The following is a 22,247-nucleotide window of genomic DNA, read 5'->3' as shown; positions in this document are numbered from 1 at the left end:
ATAAGCATGCAGTGATGACTCAGTGAACTTGGTTCAGATGCATATGAACAATGTTTAAAAAGGTCTTGTGTCATCATGTTGATCTCTTTTAGCAGATTTATTTATATTGAAAAAACCCCATCAGGGATTAGAGTGTATGTTGTTTTTTTAATCAAAACAAAAATGTAAAACAATACTGAGATTCTCCTTTATTCCTGTGTGTGATATATATAAGCCGTTACAGATAACACTATCATTTAATCAATCCTGCAAATAGTGTTTGAGGCTGAAGTTGTGTGATTCAGAGCTCAGGAGTCTGACCTGGTCATAAAGTATGTGGGGCAGCACATCTGAGCAGCCCGTGCCACACATGTCCACTTTACGGGGCCACAAATACCACAGCTCTCTGTGAGAGGGTGACGGCACACTGACACATGGAGGGTGACAGCACCAGAGAGAGGGAGAGAGAGAGAGAGGGGGAGAGAGAGAGAGAGAGAGAGAGGGAGAGAGAGAGAGATGGAAATAAAAGATGTGATAAAAGGAAACTGAGAGGAGCGAGTGAAAGAAAGTAAGAAACAGAAAGAGTGAGAATTGGCTGCATGTCTGAGGTGACACTTCATCTAATGACTTTTAAAGCATTAAGCTGGTGGTTGAGTTTCATTTCTCACAGATTGGCTGGTTTAGAGTTTCAGTCATTGTTAATGAGCTCATCTCCAGACTCGGGTAAAAGTCTATTAACTGTGTGGTCCACAGCCATGATGTTGGCTCGGGTCCCCATACTTCTGAGGCACAGAAGAAGACATATTTGTCTTGCGTCGGCTGTCATCACTTGAGTAGGAAGTGAGACGGATGGTACGTTTGATACGTTTCCCCTGCTGTAAGACATGGAGGGAAGTCTCAGGATTCAAAGGGAGAGAGGAGGAAAAGTCAGACGATGAAACCACAACATGGAGTTTCTAATCTTTATATCAACGACACGGTATTCAAACCGCCTCCTCCTGTTTCTGACTTCCTTTTTGGGAGAAATGTACATCAGCCTAACAAAGCGTTCAGGTAGAAAGGAACATTTTCTTTGTCCGTTTGCTCTGCCTGAAATTAGAGACACTTTATCACCGTCATCCACTTCAGTGGGGAGCGTACCAGGACTATTAACTCTATTAAATCATTTGGTTATGTAATCTTTGGCGCACATAATCCTTCACTGACTCTTCCATCACAAATCAATTACTAATGTTGATCATGAGCAGCCTGGATTTCTTTGAATTCCCCATCACACAGCAAGGGTAAATAGATTAGATAGATTCAGAGTGATGAGCTCGATTATTGGAGAAGTAAACCATAGTCTACTTTAAAAAATTAAAAAAAAAAATTAAATGCATGGATCTTAATCTTGTAAGTTAATGAGTGAAGCACACAAACACTCAAAGTACGAGAACACGGCAGAGAAGTGAAAAGGAAAGCGCAAACGGACTGAGATTAGATCCCCTCTCCTAATAAACAAAAGTTAAGTGGGACACGACCAGGAGTCAGATTTCCTTGTATTCTCCTCTCAGTCTCTTTTTCCACTTCTTTCCTCTTCAGCTAGCCAGTGTGTCTGGCCTCCCTCGCCCTCCCCTGTGCTTACTCTCTCTCTGCTTTCCCCTCCCCATTCTTCTGTTTCCACAGAGTAGAAATCATTGTTTAGCCTTCACACGGCTATCCTGGGGTTTTTTTGTTTTTTTTTTAACCAAAACTCAACTTTCTGTCCTTCCTGACATCTCTTTTGGATTGGTTTGATTTCTTCTTCTTCTTAAAAAAAACCCAAAACACCATCCAAGCTTACGAGACAACACTTTGAGCAATCCCAACGTTTTCTTACCTTCCAAGTAACAGCTGGAGGAGGACGAGAGGCCTTTCTTAGATTTACAACCCACCAATTTCAGGCATATCTCCAACATTTTCATTTGCTTTCCTTTTGCGTCTTGCTGGAAAATGTTGTTTCTGGTTCAAATCAAAACGCCCGTTGAAACGCTCCCCCTCTACATGTGTCCAACAGTAGAAAAGTTCAATCATCGGATCAAAACCGACAAAAGAAGAAACACCGGGCCAAGGTGTTAAAATACACAGGAGATCTTCTCCTCTTTACTTTCAGTTACAGTAAATCCTTTTTTTTTGGTTGTTTTTTTTTTTTTATCCCAACTTCTTTCCGAAACAGAGAGAGCGGCGTCTGCTGTCCGGCAAAGTCTATCAATTTTCTCTTCTGAGCGGCTCCATGTTTTTTTCCCCCTCTTTTGCTCTTGGGCTTTTTTCTTCTCTCCAGTTTTGTAAAAAACAAAAACAAAAAAAAACAATCCAAAAGAGCTGGTTCTGTCCGAAGGCTTGCTAAAGCTGTAGATGTGTCAGTTGAGTGGGCAGCAGGGCCGTCTGGACGGTGCCATTCACATGTCCTGTCTCCCTGTGTGAGTGTATCTGAGGCACAGGGACTACTCGTGCTACAGCTGCCAACAAAGGGCCTCTTTCAGGCTCAGCCTGCTGCACTCAATGACATCAGCTGAGCCCTCCCACCTCCAGCAGCAAACACACAATGAGAGGGAGAGCGCCACCACACACACACGAGCACCCACCAAGAAAAATACAAACAACTGCAGACCATCACCCCAAAACTCCTGCCAAATATGGAAGATGAAAACTGCAGACGACTCCTTTAAAACACTCTGAGAAAAAGGTTTTTAACTATTCTACTTTCCTTCTGGTGAAGTTATGCGAGCTTTACAAGAAGCTCCTCCCCCAACTTTTACCCTCCGTCCCCCCTATTACTGTCCTCTGTCTCATCTTCTCTACTTTTCCCTCTCTGTATTCCCAGATGTTTACAGGTTGCGGAGTCAGTTCTGGACTGTTTAACTAAAAAAAAAAAAACGTGAGCTCTTAATAACAGGGAGGAAACAATGACCTTCGCACAGCACTCCGACTCGGCTCATTCGCCCCGGGACATTTTGACTGGGGATAAAGTAAGCTGTCTATTTGAAATATATCCACATGAGAGAGAATTATCTTTGGATCTTCAGGGGGAAACATGTCTTGCCGTGTGAGTTCAGACAGCACGAGTGGATTGGCCATGTAAGGAAGGAATATTCATTGGCAGCAGCTCAGCTGTCTTGCAACACACTTTAAAAAAAAAAAAAAAAAAAATCTTCCCAAACATTGTGATACAACAGTCCTTCAGAGATCTGTTGATATTCTTGAACTGAATGTGATGAAAGCAGACGGTGATTGTTCTCATGACTTTATTACGAGGAGTGTGAAAGATGCGATTAAGCCCAATAAATGGTTGCGCTTCCTTTTCTTTTCGTACAGGTTAACAGGATCGATTTGACTGTTGTTGTCCATCTACTGAGGACAGAGAATCTCTTTTCACACGTATACAAGCCAGATGAAACCCCTCAGACTATCTAGGAGGCTCGTCGGCGGTCATTTTTCACTTCAGATTCAAACCGCAGAGCAGAGGACACGACAGCAGCTGTAAAATCGTCTGACTGCGTCAGGCAAATACTTTTTTTTTTCCATTTTAAAAGACAAACATGGCCGCAGAGATAAGAGGTCCGGTGATTACACACTACTGGGAAACCGGCTTGATGACACCACAGCACAAAGCAGGAATGCCAAAGCAGTTGACTGGCTGAACGGGTCACTGGAATTCCCGACTTTCCAAGAAAAAAAAAAAAAAAAAAAAAAACACAATATAATTACAGTGTTTGTTTGAGGAAGGCGAGGACCTCGCTCAAAGAAATATAAGACATTAACATGAACGTGGGCTTTGGTACCTCCCCTGTACTGATGAAACGCTGATCTTTCTGTGTGCTCATCATGTCTGAGAACAAGAATACCAAGACACAGGGACAGTATCTTCCCGAGTGTCGGTACGTCCGATGGCTGCAGGAAAGCGCAAAGCTTCGCAAACCTATTCACAGCTGATAACACAAGATGTGATGGAGCGCAGGGGGGAAAAATAGGTTGACTGGTAGGAGGAGAGTGGAGACGGGAACAATAACCAGATGTTTCTAACAGGCAAAAAAACTGATTGATGTAAGAAATCTGAGAAGAGAAGAGGAGAATAGAAAATCCAAAGATAAGGTCATGGACGCCTGAGAGAAAGGCGAGACACTGTGCAGTGCAGTTTAATACGTTCACGGCGTGGCATGTTGATTTTAACAAAAGCTTCACCTCCTGTGTGCTTTAATGAAGGGTTCAGAAAGGGTTTAATAATTAAAAAAAAAACAACAGTCATTTTCTTGCATCGAAGCCTGCTATCGAATGATGTGCAAAGGTGACCTGAAACGTCTTCCTTTGTCACACAGCTGCTCCACTTCTGGATGACCTCACGGCTTGCAGGGCTCCTTGTACTTCCTGTATTTATTGCAGTTGCTTGTGTTGCTCGTCTCTTTCGCACGGCTCGTGACGCTCTCGTTAGAAATCTACTGGTGTTTCTTTCACCCGGCTCAGTCTCGGGTGGCTTTTTTTTTTTTTTTTGAAGTTATGCATCGTCTGAACATGAAGTCACATGGCAACTGAAACCTACATCATCGCTGCTGCAGCGCTGGTATGGCAAACATTTGCGCTCTTCTCTTGCACCACCCCAAAAAAACAATTAAGAAGAAATGCAGGCTTCCTCCAGCGCTAAGAAAGGCCCATTAACTCACCGCAGTCACAAAGTGTTGGAGGGATGAGAGAGGTCGAAGGGAAGAGGAGAGAGGCTATAAAAAAATTTTAAAAAAAAGGAAGGAGGAAAGAGGAAAAAAGGTTGCAGATGGAGAAACATGAAGCACATTGTTTGGAAGTGAGCTCATAGGAGAATCGCTCGCTTCGAGTTTTATAATCCGAGCCGTGTATGTTAACAGTTAGCTGACGTAAATCCGCCCACGGGATGGTTTTTGGCCCTTTTCCTCTCATGTACACCCCCCCCCCCTGTCCTGCTTCGCTCCTTCAAAGCTTTAACCTACATAGTCATACAAAAGTGTGCTACAATTCAAACCACACTCCTGTTTGAGCATTTGCATAACGTTGACAAGAATCCATGACCCCAATTCTGATATAGGCAAAAAACGTTCTTACTAAAAGTCTTAAAAGTCTTACTAAACTCTCATGATATTTAAAGACCGTGTGACTTTATCCCTGCCTATGCCATGGACATGGGAACACACACACACACACACACTGACACGTTTATTCACATAGTCAAGCAGCACTAGAAATGTGAGCTAGCCAACACTTGGCATAATTCCTGTTCTTTCTAAGTCATGGAACAAGAGTTATTATACTTTAAAACGGAGCGAGCTCTGTAATGAGAGAGGAAGACGAGGATGGGAGAGACGTGTGGGTCTGTTCGAGTAATTCTGTGCGGTTCATCACTTTATTATCGAACCCAAATTCCATACAGCCAAGTGTAGGTCAATAGAAAGAGCTAAGTTCAATGTATGTGTTTTATGTGTGTGTGTGTGTGTGTGTGTGTGTGTGTGTGTGTGTGTGTGTGTGTGTGTGTGTGTGTGTGTGTGTGTGTGTGTGTGTGTGTGTTGTTTACTCAGGGCTCTCTTGAGAATGCAGCCAGAGTGTCTGGGGGCGTGAAGACTAGTCGATGAGGTTGAGCGGTTTCGAGTTGCACATAATTCTGCACCAAGGATTGGTGACGGACGCTTAAGAACAAAACAGTAGCTGCTCTGGGTCAAGGTTAAGGGAGCGAGCAGCAGCCAGTACTGGTAATAAGTTACCAGTTTGATGCAACATTGTTCAGAGTTGCATTGTGAGCAAATACCAAGGGAACATTTTGCAGAGAGCTCGAGGCCGAAAAGGTTTGTATACCGTGATTCTCTCGGGGCTTCTGAGTGAAATGAAAAGCAGAGGTTATTCAACACGTTTGAAATAAAACACACTCTGCGTTTAAGGTGACCCACTCGCAATCCTGTCTGCTCAGCTGTACAAATGAGGCCGACATGATGTGAGTATACAAAGCTTTAACAGAGGGAGTTAATAGCATCGATTCAACATGAAAAGTTAATTTAACTTGCTGTTTTGAAAATTGGGAAGTGCCTTTTAACTTCAGCTTATGTTAAAAGAAGGTGGGATCTCCACTGGTTTCAAAGAACTCAGATTTTATAAAACCAGAGGACAATGACCCTCCGTGTCACTTGATATATATTACAGTTGTATCAATGGTTCTCATAGTTTAACTGCCTGAGCTGCACGTTTCCAGTCTTAATGCAGCATGATGTTCATTTAGCATATGATGGTACAGTATATATTCCAGAAGGATGAGAGGTCACTAATCACAGCTGCTAGTCTGTCAGGATAGAGAGGTAGCCATACGTATCCACCCTCTAGTCCAAATATATTATCACTTCTGGTTGAAAAAAAAACCCCAGCAGTACATAAACAAAACTTCAGTTACAATCCACTTCTTACAAACAGTCATTTGTTTAAACTGTTGTGAAAATAATTGTGATGAATCAATAAATTCAGTAGTTAGACTTGATTAGTTGGTTTTCTTTAATTGCTAGTTTGACATGCCATTATTTCGCACAGAAAAAAAAAACGTGTTAGGCTTTTATTTTGAATTTGTGTACTGTCATCTTAGAATACTTCCGACTAGAATTCAACCATGCTTTTATTTTGAAATAAAGTCAAGACCTTGTGGTAGGTCGAAGTTACGACATTCACTTAAGCACGGAAAATGTTTAAGTGCATGGTACACCTAAGTAACTTAGATTCATTAATTCATGAATCAATCAGGATTAAACCTTTTAACCATGACCAGTCGACTGACTTCAACTAAAACCCAAATGACTGAGCACAACCTCTGCTTATTTCTCCACGTGATAGGCTGTTGTGGAAGCAGGACAAAAATATGCAGCGCAAACCTTCCAAGAATTGAAAAGTATGCATTCGAGTCAACAGTTAAAGCATCAAACCCTGAGCGCACAGAGAGCCAAGGTCAAACACCATCACTTTACGGTATGAATGCGTTTTGTGTGTCCAAAAGGTGTGTTGAAATTAATAGGACGCAAAGGGGACGGGATAAATAAGCTCTACAAAGAAAGAGAGGGTGCAAGTCCAGTGCTTTTAACTGCTCGATCTGACCCAGAGCATGCGTGCAGAGTAGGAGAGTGTATAAAAAAAGCATAACAAAGGGGCATGTGAAATAGAAAGTAGAAGCTGCTATTACATTGGGACACAAAGAATCTTTGACAGGAACAAAAAGACACCCTGTATAAGGCAGAAAGTCAGTCGATGCTTTGACAGCCTTAAATGTGTTTGAGATGTTATCTGGATGTTTTTGGGGAAAGACCCCCCCCCCCCCCCATTTGTCCGCATGCCCATTGGGGCAAAAACAAAAAACAAGATACACAGAAGAGTGAGTGTGGCTGCGAGGCTCGCAGGCTGCAGCAGTGGAGCTGCTTGGGCTCTTCTTTGTGTCTAAGTGGATCCAGATGCAGCGAGCATAGCAGGCCCCCTCTTTTAGAGCGGTGAAGACGAGCTAAACACAACACAAAGGGACGGGACAGCAGAGCCGTATGGTGAGGGAGGAAAATAAACTAAGCAGACAAAGAAAATTAACCACACGATACCTAAGTAGAAAAGGATTTTGTTCGAATGTTTGATGGAATTCAAAGAAACTAAAAAAAAAATATGAGCAAAACAGTGACTTCAGGAGGATCTACCGTGTCTAAAGAAATCTAACTCCATTCCATCAAATCATGCTTACATGGACCTTTATCCAATAATCTACATGAGAACACATGCTCTCTGACCAGGAGGCCTCACAAAAACACAGAGCTGGCATCCAAGGTAGCAGGTTGTCTGCAGAGAAAACAACAGCTGCGTCTAGAGCGGCCTGCTCAGGCATGGAACAGGGGGTTGTTCTTTTTGTGTGTGTGTTGTGTGTGTGTGTGTTGTGTGTTGTGTGTGTGTGTGTGTGTGTGTGTGTGTGTGTGTGTGTGTGTGTGTGTGTGGTCGGCGACAAGCTCCCACGCTGCATTCCGAACACAACTTAAGAGGTTGCCTGTGTGCGTATGAGTGCTGTATGTACTGTGTGTTTATGCGTGTGCACAACAGAGGGATAACAAGCAAAGAAATGAAGACGAGTCGGACCTCATTGTTCTCAGAGGAGTTTAAGATTAAGATGCGAGAACACAAGTTGTATTCTGTGACTTGAAAGAACGTGAGCACGCATTATTGACGCTTCAAAGCGAGAGCGATTTCAAGCCATATACAGAACGAACTCGAAGAAAAGTGGGAAATTAAAAAGTTTGGATGAGTGAAGGTCATCTAATGACTAAATGTCAAAAGGAGGAAAACTGTGGTCTAACTTTTAGTTTGTATCTTTTTGATTTTACCCCACACTGCTGTCATTTAGGATTTGAGGGCTTCGAATGATCTCTGTTACAAAAGGAGAATATTTTTAATAACTTAGCACTCACATTTTTGTTTTTCCAGAGTGTAATTTATTGACTCCCATTTTAAAAGAGTCAACATTTTGCAGTTAAAGAGCAAAATACATTAAAAGCAGCATGATACTAGAGCTTAAAGAAACAGTGGCAGATAACCGCAAGTAAATGAAATCACCACATTAGCTCTGTTTGCTGTTGCATCATGGGTTTGTTTGCGGGCTGCATTATTGGTAGTTTCATTACTTTGGGCCTGTGCTTCCTATTATCTTTCGTGTCACACGTGTACTGAAATATTCTGTTGAAAAGGGGAAAAAAACGAATCAATCAAAGCTGAGAATGAGACAAAGACAGTGAAAGAATGACAGAAAGCAGGGAAAGACAAGAGGAGGAAAGAAAGGAGAGAGGGGGATTGCACCAGTTATTTGAGAGAGGAATGCACAAGAGGTCACATTCTTCGCTCCTCTGCTGTGGATTGCCCCGTGTTTCTCTCTCTCTCTCTAAAATAGAGGCAATATTACTCAACACTCCTCTGCCTCAATAGATCACATATACACACAAACATGCATGGTTGACTGGAACACAGAGTGGAGTGGATCAAGAGGCAGATGTTGGAGAGGTCCGAGGCCAGGAAGCTATTAATTAAACAGTCATACTGATCAGATGTTCATTATATAACAGTTACACAATAGGGGCTTTTTTTTTTTCTTTTTTCTTTTTAATAGATGACATTTTAACACGTCACAGAAGGAAAAGTGCAGGTGTAAAAATGAAAAATCAACAATGCCTTAGTTCTTTAAGAAACATCTGTTTTAAAGGAGGGGAGAGAGTCATTTTCCCGTAAAATACAGCAAGTACAAAAATCCCCGTGTTTGATTCTTGTTATTTGTGTTTAATCGCTATTTCACAACCGAATCCTGCCTCGGACAGCTGCACAAAAGGTTTCACAAAAATAACAAACTAAAGGCCAAAACCGACACTTTTTTTTTTTTTACATAAATCAATTCAATTGAAATGTTGTGATCGTGCTCAAATGTCGCCTGATTCTACCATCGACAATCCAGCACTCAGGTCTGAGGTGAGCCTGGAGCACAGAGCAACATTTAAAGCTCAAAGGCAGCAAGCAAGAGTAAAAAAAACATGATGTGTCCATGGGTTACCAAGTTTTAGGAGTCATCATTGAAGTTCATTTATCATGGCCTCATAAAGAAAGACGTTCCGATACGTCCAAACCAACAACGAATCGAAATTGTAGACCGAGTCCACATATTCAGGGTGGATGAGGTAGCATGCCTATAAAAGACTTTCCATGTCAATGACTGCTTGGGGATTTGGGCTGCGAGAGTAACAAGGAGACTTGTTAAGTGTGGACTTCCTTGACTACTTTGATTTATACACACAGCTGTTCTGACTTTTCACAATAAGGTGTAATAGTAGTAATAAGGTGGACTTTTTTCCAGGTGGTCAAGAGTTGATGAGAGGGGAAAACACTCGCTAACCAGTAATGCATCTTCTAGCAAGGGACAAATGTGCGTCTCACACACACACTCACACGCACAAACGCGCACACACAAAGTTCTGAGACAAGTCCAGCCAGTGCGAGGGGACACCCCACCAGGGACCGAACAGCTGGCGTGCGTGAGCATTGCTATGAGGCGCCTGCTGCATGGGTACATAAAAAGGGTATTCACACGCACCTCCCATCTCCAGGACTCACAGGGATCATGGAGGGAGATTTGGTGTGTAGACTGTAAAGATTCCTCGAGCTAAGAAACGGACAGCAAGAGGCTGCAGGAGAAACTGATACTCTTACAGCATAAACACAGAACTCAGCTGTTGTAAGAGACGCACAGACAGACACGCACACAAATCAAACTGTGTAAAAAAAAAGAAAAGAAAAAAAGTTTTGGGGAGGGGTCAGTCACAATCACTGAAAAAGTCACACTTGTAGATATGCACTAAGAATAATTAACAGGAATGAAGGAATGAGCAGCTTCAGAATAAAAGTCTTTCATTGTTTTACTGATGAAAACAGAAACGTGTAAGTTCAACTGAATTGAATCAGGTTTCAAATATCATGAGTATGTTGAATAAGATTCTAGGTAAATATTCTTAATAATTTGGCTATACTGAAAGAAAAAAAGAAAAGAAAAAAGAAAAGAAAAAGTCAACAGCTGTAATGTACCCAAATAACAGTAGCTGTGTTAATAAAAATAACCACCAGGGGGCAAATGTCCCTCTTTCTCTGAACTGTGGGAACAGCAAATAATGAGATACCTCCAAATCAGACAACACTGCTGTGCTCCTCTGAACCCTCCATCCTCTAAATCCTGCTCTCCTGCTTTTCCTCTTTCCTGTTTGCCCGTTTCAGAGAAAAGCAGGAAGATAAATGAAAGGCAGATCTTTGCTTCTTTGAATCATTATTCACAGCAATGCCTCTTCCTGCTGTCGTTTGGAAAACAATTTGACAGGGGCACGACTATGCACAGTCAAGACTTTTGATTCCTGTACTTGTTAAAAAAGGATTCGAAATAAATACATTTAAAAAAAAATGTCTGTGGAAATTGTACAGATAATATTCAAAAGAATGAGTTACATATTTATATCACATCCACACAGCATTGTTGCTCATCAGTGCCGGAGAAGAAATGGCTTCGAGGCTAAAGTGTGTTGTTTAATTGTTTAATTTGTCAAACCCATGAATGAGAAACTGAGTTATTGCTTTATACTTCACTGTACTTTAGGTATAAAGTGACAATTTAGCTTTGCAATAAGTAAGCACATAACCAGCTTTAATTAGTGGCCATTCTTCTATTTATTCAACTTCACGGTGCAAGCAATAGGATTACACTGGGGTTTCATATTTGTAACAACACGTGTGTACATCATTATGTCCCTAACAAAACTCCATTCTATTTGACGGGTCATTCTGTAGCTGAAGAGGGAACATCTTTTCATTTCTTTAAATAAAACGGTTCCACTCTGAGCCTTGTCCTTAGTGAACAGTGCCAGAGGCTCAGTCTGAGCTTTTACCAACAACAGAGCACGCACCGCTATGTGACACTTGTGATGTGTCCTACCTACGCATTTTGTTCTGCGATTCATAAAACCTACACAAAAAAAAAACCTTCTAAATATTACATTGATATGAGATAATTCATTTGACAGGCGCTTCAAAATCTAAAGCGGAGCTGACAAGATTAAGAGCTTCTGCAAGAAAAGCAGCAGCGCTGCACAAGTGTCCTTTGTTAATAAATATAATGGTGTAAACAGGTTGTGTGAAATAAACGTATTAGCTTGATTGGTTGGACATGAGTGATGACCACAGCCCGTCGATGTTATACGTTTAGAATCTACAAGTGTGTCTTTTTTACAGAAGACGACGGGAAAGAACTGCTTAAAAATGCTCTTGTGCTCTGCTCAGACTTGTTTCTATACAGGTCTGGTAACCTACTGTAGCTTGTAATCTCATCCAGGATCCACTGAGGTCTCCAGTCAGATTGAAAGGATTCTCGGATATCTTAACCACACACGCTGAGAAAAGCAGCTGGAAACGCAGTGTGTGAGCTACAGTTCCCAAATATTCACAGCCCTGCGCAATCTTTATAATCGTACTTGCTATGCAGTGAGATCATACCTCCCCACTTGTACAGTGTACAAAGATGCCAAGAGGAGAGGCAGGTCTTTGCTTGCCCTTGACTGCCTCCGTCTCTCTCCCAGGCAGCTGCATGCAGAGGTCTGAACGTGCCTGCTGAGAAGCAGCACGGGGCTGGCGAGCTGAGGGTTTACTAGATGGGGCTCACCAGGAAGAGAGAAAACAGGAGACGTTAAAACCGTGTGTTGTTATTGCCCTCCTCTTGCACTGTGACTCACATCCCCTTTCAGAGTCTGACCTGCTCATCTCAGGAGAAAAAAAAAAGGGGGCAGAAAGGGAAAAACAAGCGCAACCTATGCCGCTGACCCGTTGCCGAATTCGATCCATTTACCGGCATTTCTGTTTTTCTGGCCTTCCCTGCCCTGTCCCCCCTCTGTGTTATGCAAGACTCCGACTCTGTGGAAAGTATTCCTGCCAAGTCAATCACAGCCCGACGGACACATTTGGTAAACTTATCAGTTTAGTTCGATGCATGGTATGCATCCTGTTCAATGAAAAGGGGATTATTTTGAAGAGCTGCAAGAAAGCAAAGCACTTACATTTCAACTGAAGCAATGCTTTTTTTTTTTTTTTTTTTAAGATGGTAGAATTTTTGTTTCATTATTTTTTGTTTTATTACTTAAACATATATTTTAACTCACAAAAATGTCCCAGTGTGAACTGAATAAAGAAGTGATATGATCTACTACTAGTTTTTGGATGTTTATTGGTGTTATCATTAATTCAAATGATCTTCAGAAGAACAGTTTAAGTAACTGATTTCAACCCAAATGCGTTCTTTATGGTTATGATGACAGACTGCTTTTGGTGCCCTGTCATTTTCAAAAAAAGAGAAAACTGACTGGGGATTTAAAAAAAAAAAAATTCATCTAACTTAAAGTAGTAACCAGGAAACAGACGGATTGCGCCGTCTGTTAAACAAACAGAAACATCCCCAGGTAAGAAGACACATCTCTTGGGTGATAGCTTTGCACAGCAGTGTGACTCTCTGTTCCAGCAGCTGGAAAGCCTCCTCATGAGCAGTCCTGTGAAAATGCTTGGAACATGCATTAGAGTGATTCGCTTATTCAGAGCCGTGTTTTTAAGATATCTGTTGCTTCAATGACTGCCTTAACTTGATCTATTGTTCTATCGGGCAGTTATCCAAAATGCCTGGCCTCCATATTTGCAAACTGCATGACGGTGATAAGCTCTAGTTCAATTCAATTTGGATCAATTGTGAGGTAGAGTTATGAATACTGTTTGATGCTAAATCTGCATTTAAGAAATTCGTTATTCAAAATCATTTTTTTTTAAAAGGAGTAAAACCTTTCCTGTGTGCAGCTTCCTGTGTGATATAATTTGCTCCTCTTCAGTTTTAAACATGATAGTAAACAGGATATTTCTCCTTTCAGACAGCTGAGTAACTAAAATCAAAAAGTAAAAAACCTGAATATGGAAGCTTCTGGGCGCTTGCAATGCTTGAGCAGTTTTCTCTGTTGTCTTATATTTTATAGACAAGAGGATCAATCACTGTAATCAGAAATAATCTGTTGATTTAAGGACACGGCAAATCATCATCTATCTTTAAAACTGACCTGTGTAGCACCACACATAATCCTGTACTAACACAGGAGGAGGCACTGTTCAGCTCAACTGCACTACGGGCTGCAAGGATGGAGGTGGATACGATTTCCTGTTGAGCTTTTTCAGTGAGGAGAAACTACAGGAGCAAGTGTTCTGGATTTTCAGTGAGTTCAAAGCATTCAAACAAAATCACAGTCTATGCAAAAATATAGACCCCCCCGCCCCCAATACAAGTCAGTATTAACCTCACGCCTTCACCTCATTGAGATTAACTCACTTGTTTAAGTTCATTCCATATTCTCCATGCTCGGTAAGATGGTTAGAGCGGTTTTAAGTGTCTTACAGCATGCTTTAAAGTAATCAACACTTTCTCTTATTCTGGCAGTGCAAGCAAAATCTGTTAATCAGCTTGCTTGCAGCAATCTCGAAGATGCAACCACAACGGTGCTTAAGCTATCTATACACTCTAATGATTTCCATTCATGCGTCAACACACATTCATAATGAGTGCGGCCCATGTGCGGCGGCTGTGGTCCTCTGGGCGGGCGGCCTTGGATTGGAATCCGACCTGAGGCCCCTTTCCCTCATGTCGTTACCCAATCTCTATCCTGACTCTAGCCACCATCCTACTCCTATCCAGGAATCAAAGGCATAAAAAGCCAAACGAAATAAACCTTCAAAATAAAACATTTATAACATAGGCAGCATCCTGTATTCTTTAAAACCATCCATTTTTTTGTGTGCGCAATGGTATGTCCAGACTACTGATTTTGATTATAGAGTTTGCTTTTAAAAAAAGTAAACTGATGGCTCACTATTTTATCCTTGGTCAGTGGAAGTCCATGCTGAGTATGAGGTTGAAAAGATAATCCCTGATGCAGTTAACAAAAAACCTATAGAACTAAGCCCACTGATGACAGCGTCACAATCATATCTGCGGTCTTGCTAAATGCTAAAAAACAGGGGTCCTACCAGTAATATTTGCTCTTACCATGCACGGCAAAAACGTTACAGGGCTGGGTCCCATGGCGTGACGACTCTCTCTTTCCACCCTTGATGAAGGCTGGTAGACTGGGTCTCCTCTGGTCCCCTACAAACTTCCCCGGCTGCTGCCCCATAAGGGCAGGGTGCCAGGCCGCAGCCGGGACTCTCCAAGCTGGACCCAGTCACTCACAGTTCAACAAATGTCCAGCAGGTCAGGTAAGGGGTCAGGAGAAGACAGGTACCCGTTTCCCCCAGCTCCGTCCGCCCTCTCCTGGAGTGTGGGTAATGCCCTTCACCTATGCAGACTTTTTTTTTTATACTCCAGTATGACTGTTGTTATCATGCATTAATTGAGATTGAACGCCTCACAGGTCAAAGTTCGGCATTGCAAAGTAATCTGGAAAAACAAACAACAAAAAAACAATCAATGTTGATTTCATTAAGTGCCATAAGCTGCTTTTAACATGTATAATAAGCATACAAAACGTAAAAACCATATTCACACACTGGAAATGTATTTTATATGAATGATCCATGCTTAAAACCTCACAATGACAGAGGTGAATCAAGCATGCACATCATCAAACGGATTGAATAAATAGCACCTCCAATGCAAGAATGGTTGTCTGAAAGGATTGTGCCACAACATGTCAACAAATATTACATTTACTCAAAACATACTGTTTGTAAACTACCTTACTTTGCCTTCATTTTAAAGACACACAAATCGAATAAGACTGCTTGTGTACAACCCAATTCCCTCTTTTCAAATGTTTGTTGATCCTGTAAAATGACAGTTTTAAATGTTAGTCAAGTTCATTAAATACGAAGCTAATGTTGCTGAACAACAGTCAACTACAACGACTGACCGTTCAGAACAAAAACAAAGTGAACGATACGTTCATAATTTAACATTGGGCAAACAAAATTGCATAACATAAAGCTATCTAAAGTCTTCCAAGACATGTTGTGTTATTTTCCCTAACTCTATTGTGTCTTGGCAATCTTTTTTAAATACCAAAGCTATGTCACAAACATCAAATCACCCACAATAAGCACTGAAGAACAAATACCAAACTTGCACTGTTGTTACAAATGACTGCAGTTAAAACAAGAGTAAAAGTTCACTTACATAGAAACATTTACATTCTTGGTTAGCAGGAGACCTCAGGCTAATATTTAAGTTAGCCATGGATGCTAACCAACGTTAGCTGGTGGTGTGCAGCGCGAGACCCCTGCACATCGAGCTCGAGCTCTTACCGAGTCGCGGTTCACACGCTGGAAATAATCGTCGGACAAGTGCACGGAAGTGTCTCCAAAATAAGTTTGCGGTTGCCACAATGTAGTCATGTGTCAGTAGTCTTTGCAAAGCAGAAGTTTTCGGTCTGTTTTCAAACTTCCGTGTCCGAGCGTCCCGTCCTGCAGAGTTTCTTCCCCTGTGGTACCCGGACTAAAGGCACTTCAATCAAGGAGGTGAAGACCGGCCACAGACCGACGACTCTTTCTGCAAGCCCTTTCCTCTGTTTACAGCCGCAGAGCTCTTCCTTGCCGACCCCTCTGTTCGCGTACTTATTCATTGTTTTCAAGTGAAAACCTGTTCAATAAACTTTGGCCGAGTACTAGTTGTGTCGCTCGTGCCGCCATACTTCCATGCGCAAGGTGGTTTACAGAAGTATGTGGGTGGGGCGACGTGTGACGTTGCATGCGTGCGTGGGCTAGTACATGGTACCAGAGCAAAACTGTTATTAGACCTGCTCAACTGAGAAGCACATTTCATGAGATGAGGATAGGAAACCTACCTAAATCTTATCCCTATCCTCTACATTTATTATATAAAGCCCTCTGCATATAGAGACCCACCATATATGTTTAAAGGTATGAAGATGTGTTGATGAAACAAACGCTTCATATTAACATTTGCTCCAATACTTCTAATTAAGCACTTTGTAAACAACCTGCTTTTTTTTTTTCCAAAACAAAAAAGGATGCATATGTGATACTGTTAGGCTAATTTTCCCTTCAAAAGGTAATCCAAGTGTAAAAAAAACAAAGTGTTCTAAGTTACCTTATTACACTCACTAGGGGCCATAATCAGTATGCACACTCTTGTTTCTCAAAAGCAAACATTTTGAAAGGATTCATGTATTGCAGTTAATTCTTTTGCAAAATAAACAATTCTAACCTTCAAACCTTTTTAAAATTCATTTTCTAACATGATTATGTTCTTTTATTACTGAAAAACAACAACAGTAAGAAGTCTAGATATTATAGGACATTTATTGTATAAAACAGTTTTCTTTTCTAGAACGTCACACATCATCCAAAGTGTTCCACTTAACCTCTGTAAAATGTAAGTTTAGCTGCTCTAGTGATTTTTAAATCATGTAGAGTTTTAAAGCCCCTATCAAACAGAATCACCAGTCTAATAACATATAATTCAACGTTTAATTACACAACTGACTGACACAATAGTGACGGTCATTGACGAGGCAAGTTCAGTCCTTGCATTGGTGGTCCCTTTGAAGCTATTTGATGAAATCTTGGTTTTATTACAAGGTCACAGTTAGGATGTATGCTCTTTAACCTTCCTGCTCCAACAGCTTTTGTTGAGTCAACATTACAATCTCCTCCATCACTTCTGGCTTCAAGATGTCTTTGACCTACAGAGTTGGAACAAAGCATGTAATTACAGAAATGTTACACTTGGGTTAAATATTAACAAACAAGCAAAGTCAAGCAAGATGTGCATTTATTTTGTCATTTGTGAAAGCAGCAAATATATAAAGGACTGAAGCATAAACATATTAATGCTTTTATATTCAGAAAAATACTATTAACATAGTTTCATAAGTTATTAAGTAATCTGTTCTCAACCCAAAGTATGGATTCATCCATGTAGACTTAAGTTTTACACAAGCAGGGTCAAAGTTGAGGAATGTTGTTGTTGTTGCTGTAGTTTTCCAATTTCACCACCAGATGGCATTAAAAATCTCCCCAAATGAAACTTCATTTTCATCTTCAACAGTTTTTTTTCATTGCCATTGCTTCAAATTTGTAACAAAGAGAGTTGTGATGCTTCTTTTTACCTGGTGTTGAACTGAAGATTCATAGCAATAGAGAACACTGGTGTCATACAAAAGGACCTTGTGTGCAGCCAGAGCCAGTAGGCAGTTCCTTAACCGTGAAATCACTTCTCGATCTGATAGGTTGACAGGCTAAAAGGACAGAAACAAAAAGCACAAAAATGCAGAAATATTATGGGAAAGCAGATTCTGTTCAGAGTATGGATATACTGATGCATTAAGTTTGATATCTCAAAGTTATGGATATCTTTAATTAACACTGATTTATTGGGTTAAATCCAAGTGTTTAAATCAATATACTGGCTAATGACACTCTGGAAAACTGCCCTTTCTTGCGAGCCTTTATACCTCTAAGTTGGTGTAAAAGCCTCCAGCTTCCTCCTCCTGAAGCTCTGGAGTGGGATACAACCACACAAAGCCATTATTCCCCAGGATGATGGATGCACCGCACGGCAGGTTGTGGAAATGTGTTTTCTGTCTCTTGATCAGAGAGGGAGAAAGCTGTAACAGCACTCCTTGGCCCAACTTGTTGACAGTAAGTAGAAACAGAAAACATTGTTAAATTAGGGCAGAAAATAATGTTGTTCTCACTTATTTTTCACTAACAAAAAATAAAATTACTTTCTATGATGCCAGGATGTAATAGTAAATATAAAAGAGCTGAATCCCTTTTTTGAATACTCTGCGGTTGACTGTATTGGATTGGGCAATTTTACTTCTATAGGCCATTTTTTAATGTAGAGGTCCTAATGTTTCTAATATTCCCTTGATTCATCTGTTCTGCCATAATTATTTAGCGATTGCATTTATCCACAAACTATGAAGCCATTTCTTACCATTTTAGAGTGCAACTAACTCTTGAGTTAATCTATAACTGTTTTAGTACTTTGATTTTTTTTTTTATTATTATTTTTTTTTTACAAGTTTTCATTTTTGTATAAGCTCCTAAATGAATGGCATTCTGAAAAAAAGACAGATACACTGTCTTGACTTCATCCAAAACTTTTTTTTGTATATATATATATATATATATATATATATATAAGTAATTCTAGTCAAGTATATCATTTTCATTTCATGCTTTAGTCAGCAGTTGTCATTGTATACACCAGCATAACACACCTTTCCATACTTTAAACTACGGGTGTGAAGTGATAGGGCTCCATCTGAGTATACAGACTGCACCTCAGCCTAGAAAAAGAGAAACACAAAGATTAGAGTTGGCAATAACAAGATGACACAGCCAATGAAAGATTGTACCAAAAAAAGTGAGTTACACTGATAAGATCGCCCTCTTGAAGGTATTCCCTCATGGTGAGCTCATCTTCTGCTGATCGTCTCCTCTATAAGATAAAATGAAAAAACAAACTTCATATTACAAGTCTATTAATATATTAACACGCAGATAACAGTGTAATGCACCCAATTTTTTTCAAGTGAATCAAATAGTTTAGCTTCTCACCAGCTCTCCTCCTGGCAGATTGACAGAAGACAACAAGAGGACGGAGTCCAACCTGGAGTTGGTCTCCAACTTCCATCTTTTTTGTTGTACCTACATAAAAAAACACACTTATTGCTAAATAGGTTCGAAGACTACTTTTTTTTAAAAAGATGTAAGACATCACATACAGGGGGAGATGGGGGTAAAGTGCCTTACCTCTGTGATTCTGCCAATCACCACATCTCCAACCTCTCCATTAAACCTGCAAACAAACCATGCAACAAAATGATTCTTCTGCTATAGTTTGCCTTTTTCCCCCACATAAGATGTTAAGAGCATTAATGTACTCTCTTACCTGGTCTTAAGTGGTCTTACACAGATCAGCTTATCCACTCTCTGCACCTCTCCAGCAACTGATGCTGTCAGCTTGTCGTCATCTACATAGGTACCATGACCTCTGAGGAGAAAGATTTCATATCAGCACTTCTGAGTAATATCGCCAGAATTGTATTCCATCCCAAAAATGTATAACTATAATATTTAACAACAAACCACACAGGTTAGCACGAAAACCAAATCAAAATAAAAAAAGCTAAACAAAAGTTTTTGGACGAAGATAACTACTAACATGCATGCATGACTGTCAGTCATTAAAACTGGGCACAATTTTAAAGCGGGAATGAAATACAGATCATTAGTTATGTTATATGAACATGTTTTTCTTGGTGACAACATGTTGAGGAAGCACAGCATGCAGCCGATCAAAACATGAAGAATCAACCTTTACCTACCTCATGAAACCTGTGTCTGAAGTGATAACATCACCGGGGACCACAAGATCTTTTCTTTCAAAAGCAGAATCTAATAAAGATACCGCTTTTCGAATAGTTGGTAATCTCATGTCAACAGCCATGCTTCTACTTTTTGCTTCGTTTTCTTCTTCTTCTTTCCCCTCTGGTAGCTAACAAACAACTATCCGTGTTATAGCGCCACCTATCGAAGTGTGAGTCTGGACGTTTTTGTCTTAGAGATAAATGTTGCTGATGGTTCCAAGTGCAGAGGTCAAGAAACGTTTAAGGTTTGAGAAGTAAAGATAGCTGATGCCTCACCGCTGGTTTGCAAAAAAAAGTCGTCTTTATCTGATTCTTGTTTTCCTTTATTTGTTTCGTCCTCTACCACCATAGGAGGCTCATTACCATAGATATATAAAAACACTATGTTCTATATCTGTGCTCATTACTGCCTGCTGCTGAACGCTTACATCTTGTGTAATAACTCCTTATACCTAGGTATATGTATCGTACATATTATTGAATAGAGTGGATGATAGCATAATAAACATAGTGTTCATTTTCAATTACTTTGTGTATAAGGAACCCTAGATTACACAACGAGTTACACTGCATGTCAGGATGAGGTCCCCTTATTGGGAGAAATTGTGGCCAAGACTGTTGTGTAAGAAAAATGTAATGCCTTACTTGCCATATATATCTAATTCAAAATGGATCAGAAACCATGCCAGAACCTGCAGAATACAGAACAAAATCAGCTTTATTGGTCAGGCATGTGTAACAGACAAGGAATTTAACTTTGGTAGACTGTGCTCTCTCTGTAGAATGTAAACATTAAATATGATCAACGTGATCAATTAACTAAACATTTAAACAAGTAATTACAGACTAATGTTAATTAGTCACATTAACATTAATGTGTACAAGACTAAATAAGATGATAGTGCAGTGGTGAGTAGTGCAAAAGGAAACATGAGGTAGTTATCTTTTTCAGTATTTACATAATAGAGTGTGCGTAGGTGATCATTTAAATTAAATCATATATGTACATCTTTTTTATCATTTAGAGTATAAATGACAAAGACACACTAAAGATGAGAAAGAATGGGTCAACTATAAAAACTCCATGAGACAAAACTGTTATTTTACAGATAGTTCTGCCACTTTATGAAACCCACATAGTATAAGTACAGTTAACTATAATGTGACAACAAAACAGACGTCCGACATGCTGCTCGTATTCTGTGTTTTTTTTTTAATCTTACCACCAGATGTCAGCGTCGAGCCGCGTAGAGTTTAACGCATGCTCATTTCACACGAGTTTCACATAACGGAGAGATGACGTCAGATGTCAACACGCGCAAAAAACGTCTCTGCTTCACCCAATCAGCTTCGAGTCAGCGACACTCTTGTAAAGATGGCGACCGTGAGGAGGAACAGAAGAGTGAAAACTGGACGCTTTACCACTATTAAACATCGTAGGTCCAGACATCGTAAACACTGACGCTGGAGCGAAAGTTAGTCGACCCATTTGTTCGCCACAGTCCACTGTTCGATGCTGTATTGTGTCGTCGGACCTGGCTCTAGTTCTTTTTACTGTCGATGCATTGGATCGCTCGTTAGCTTCAAGTTGGAAAGCCAACGCTAGCCGAGAGCTAGCTGTGTAGCTCCATCGGCTGCTGAGATCTCACTGTACGGCATTCATGGATCACTTGTGCCAGTGTTAACGCTGAGCTCCATGAACCTATTTCCAGTTCTATCAAGAATATAAGCGACCTAATGACTCACTTGGAGTAAAATACTTTTTTTTTTTTTCTTGAGGAGTAAAAGGGGCACCCTCGACCCTTGGCACTGCGACACTGTTTTGAGTGTCAGGTCGGAGTGAGTTTACCGTCATGTATTTTCTAACCGGCTGGCCCCGGAGGCTGCTCTGTCCGCTGCGGAGTGAAGAGGAACCCTTCCACATCCAGCCGACTTCACACAGGTTTTACTTCGCCGTGCTTTCAGAGACACAGATCAGCATCTGGTTTAGCCGGGTAAGTAAAGTCCACATTAGTCTTTAGTCACTTGTTTATATATATATATTTTTAGCCAATTGTTATTGATTGTTTATTTTTGTTCAAAGAGAGAGCACACTCCACAGAAGTTAAATGCCCTGTGTGTTAAATATACCTCCCCGATAAAGCTGATTCTGATGTTGTTGTACTCAGCCGGACAAAAACAAAGCTTCATTAAAGCCACCATGAGCACATTATTATCGCTGCATCGCCCAATAAAAGCTACTATCATCTTTGAAAAATCCAAATCTGCATTTATTTATCATCATAACAACTT

At 40.5% G+C, this 22,247-nt stretch overlaps 3 protein-coding genes across 7 annotated transcripts in view; 1 reads left to right on the top strand and 2 right to left on the bottom strand.

Annotated features, from left to right (window-relative positions):
- The window catches only part of abl1 (c-abl oncogene 1, non-receptor tyrosine kinase), a 28,369-nt gene extending 12,035 nt beyond the window's left edge, over nt 1-16,334 (bottom strand). For 2 of the 5 annotated variants that reach the window (XM_079363855.1, XM_079363856.1), the window contains exon 1: nt 1,838-2,735. In XM_079363855.1, the coding sequence (XP_079219981.1) occupies nt 1,838-1,922 (85 nt within the window). In that variant the 5' untranslated portion in view covers nt 1,923-2,735. Of the gene's footprint in view, nt 1-1,837; nt 2,736-14,605; nt 14,996-15,730 lie in introns of those variants that run through there. The other 3 variants (XM_079363852.1, XM_079363853.1, XM_079363854.1) reach the window with 3 other exon arrangements.
- A 521-nt stretch (nt 16,335-16,855) lies between these two features.
- On the bottom strand, nt 16,856-20,086 carry exosc2 (exosome component 2). Its single transcript, XM_079363857.1, has 9 exons — nt 19,914-20,086; nt 19,478-19,579; nt 19,339-19,384; nt 19,144-19,233; nt 18,959-19,024; nt 18,804-18,872; nt 18,030-18,206; nt 17,685-17,813; nt 16,856-17,258 (listed from the first exon to the last, which is right to left on the bottom strand). The coding sequence occupies exons 1-9, from the start codon at nt 20,033-20,035 to the stop codon at nt 17,178-17,180; spliced, it is 882 nt and encodes a 293-aa protein (XP_079219983.1). The 5' UTR covers nt 20,036-20,086; the 3' UTR covers nt 16,856-17,177.
- A 1,191-nt stretch (nt 20,087-21,277) lies between these two features.
- The window catches only part of ric1 (RIC1 homolog, RAB6A GEF complex partner 1), a 28,741-nt gene continuing 27,771 nt past the window's right edge, over nt 21,278-22,247 (top strand). Inside the window, exon 1 of the mRNA XM_079363992.1 lies at nt 21,278-21,949. Within this exon, the coding sequence (XP_079220118.1) occupies nt 21,809-21,949 (141 nt within the window). The 5' untranslated portion in view covers nt 21,278-21,808. The remainder of the gene's footprint in view (nt 21,950-22,247) is intronic.

The sequence above is a fragment of the Symphodus melops genome, assembly GCF_947650265.1.
Source record: "Symphodus melops genome assembly, chromosome: 16".
NCBI classification, from domain to species: domain Eukaryota; kingdom Metazoa; phylum Chordata; class Actinopteri; order Labriformes; family Labridae; genus Symphodus; species Symphodus melops.
The sequence above is the reverse complement of the archived record's forward strand: the minus strand, read 5'-3'. Positions and strand labels throughout refer to the sequence as shown.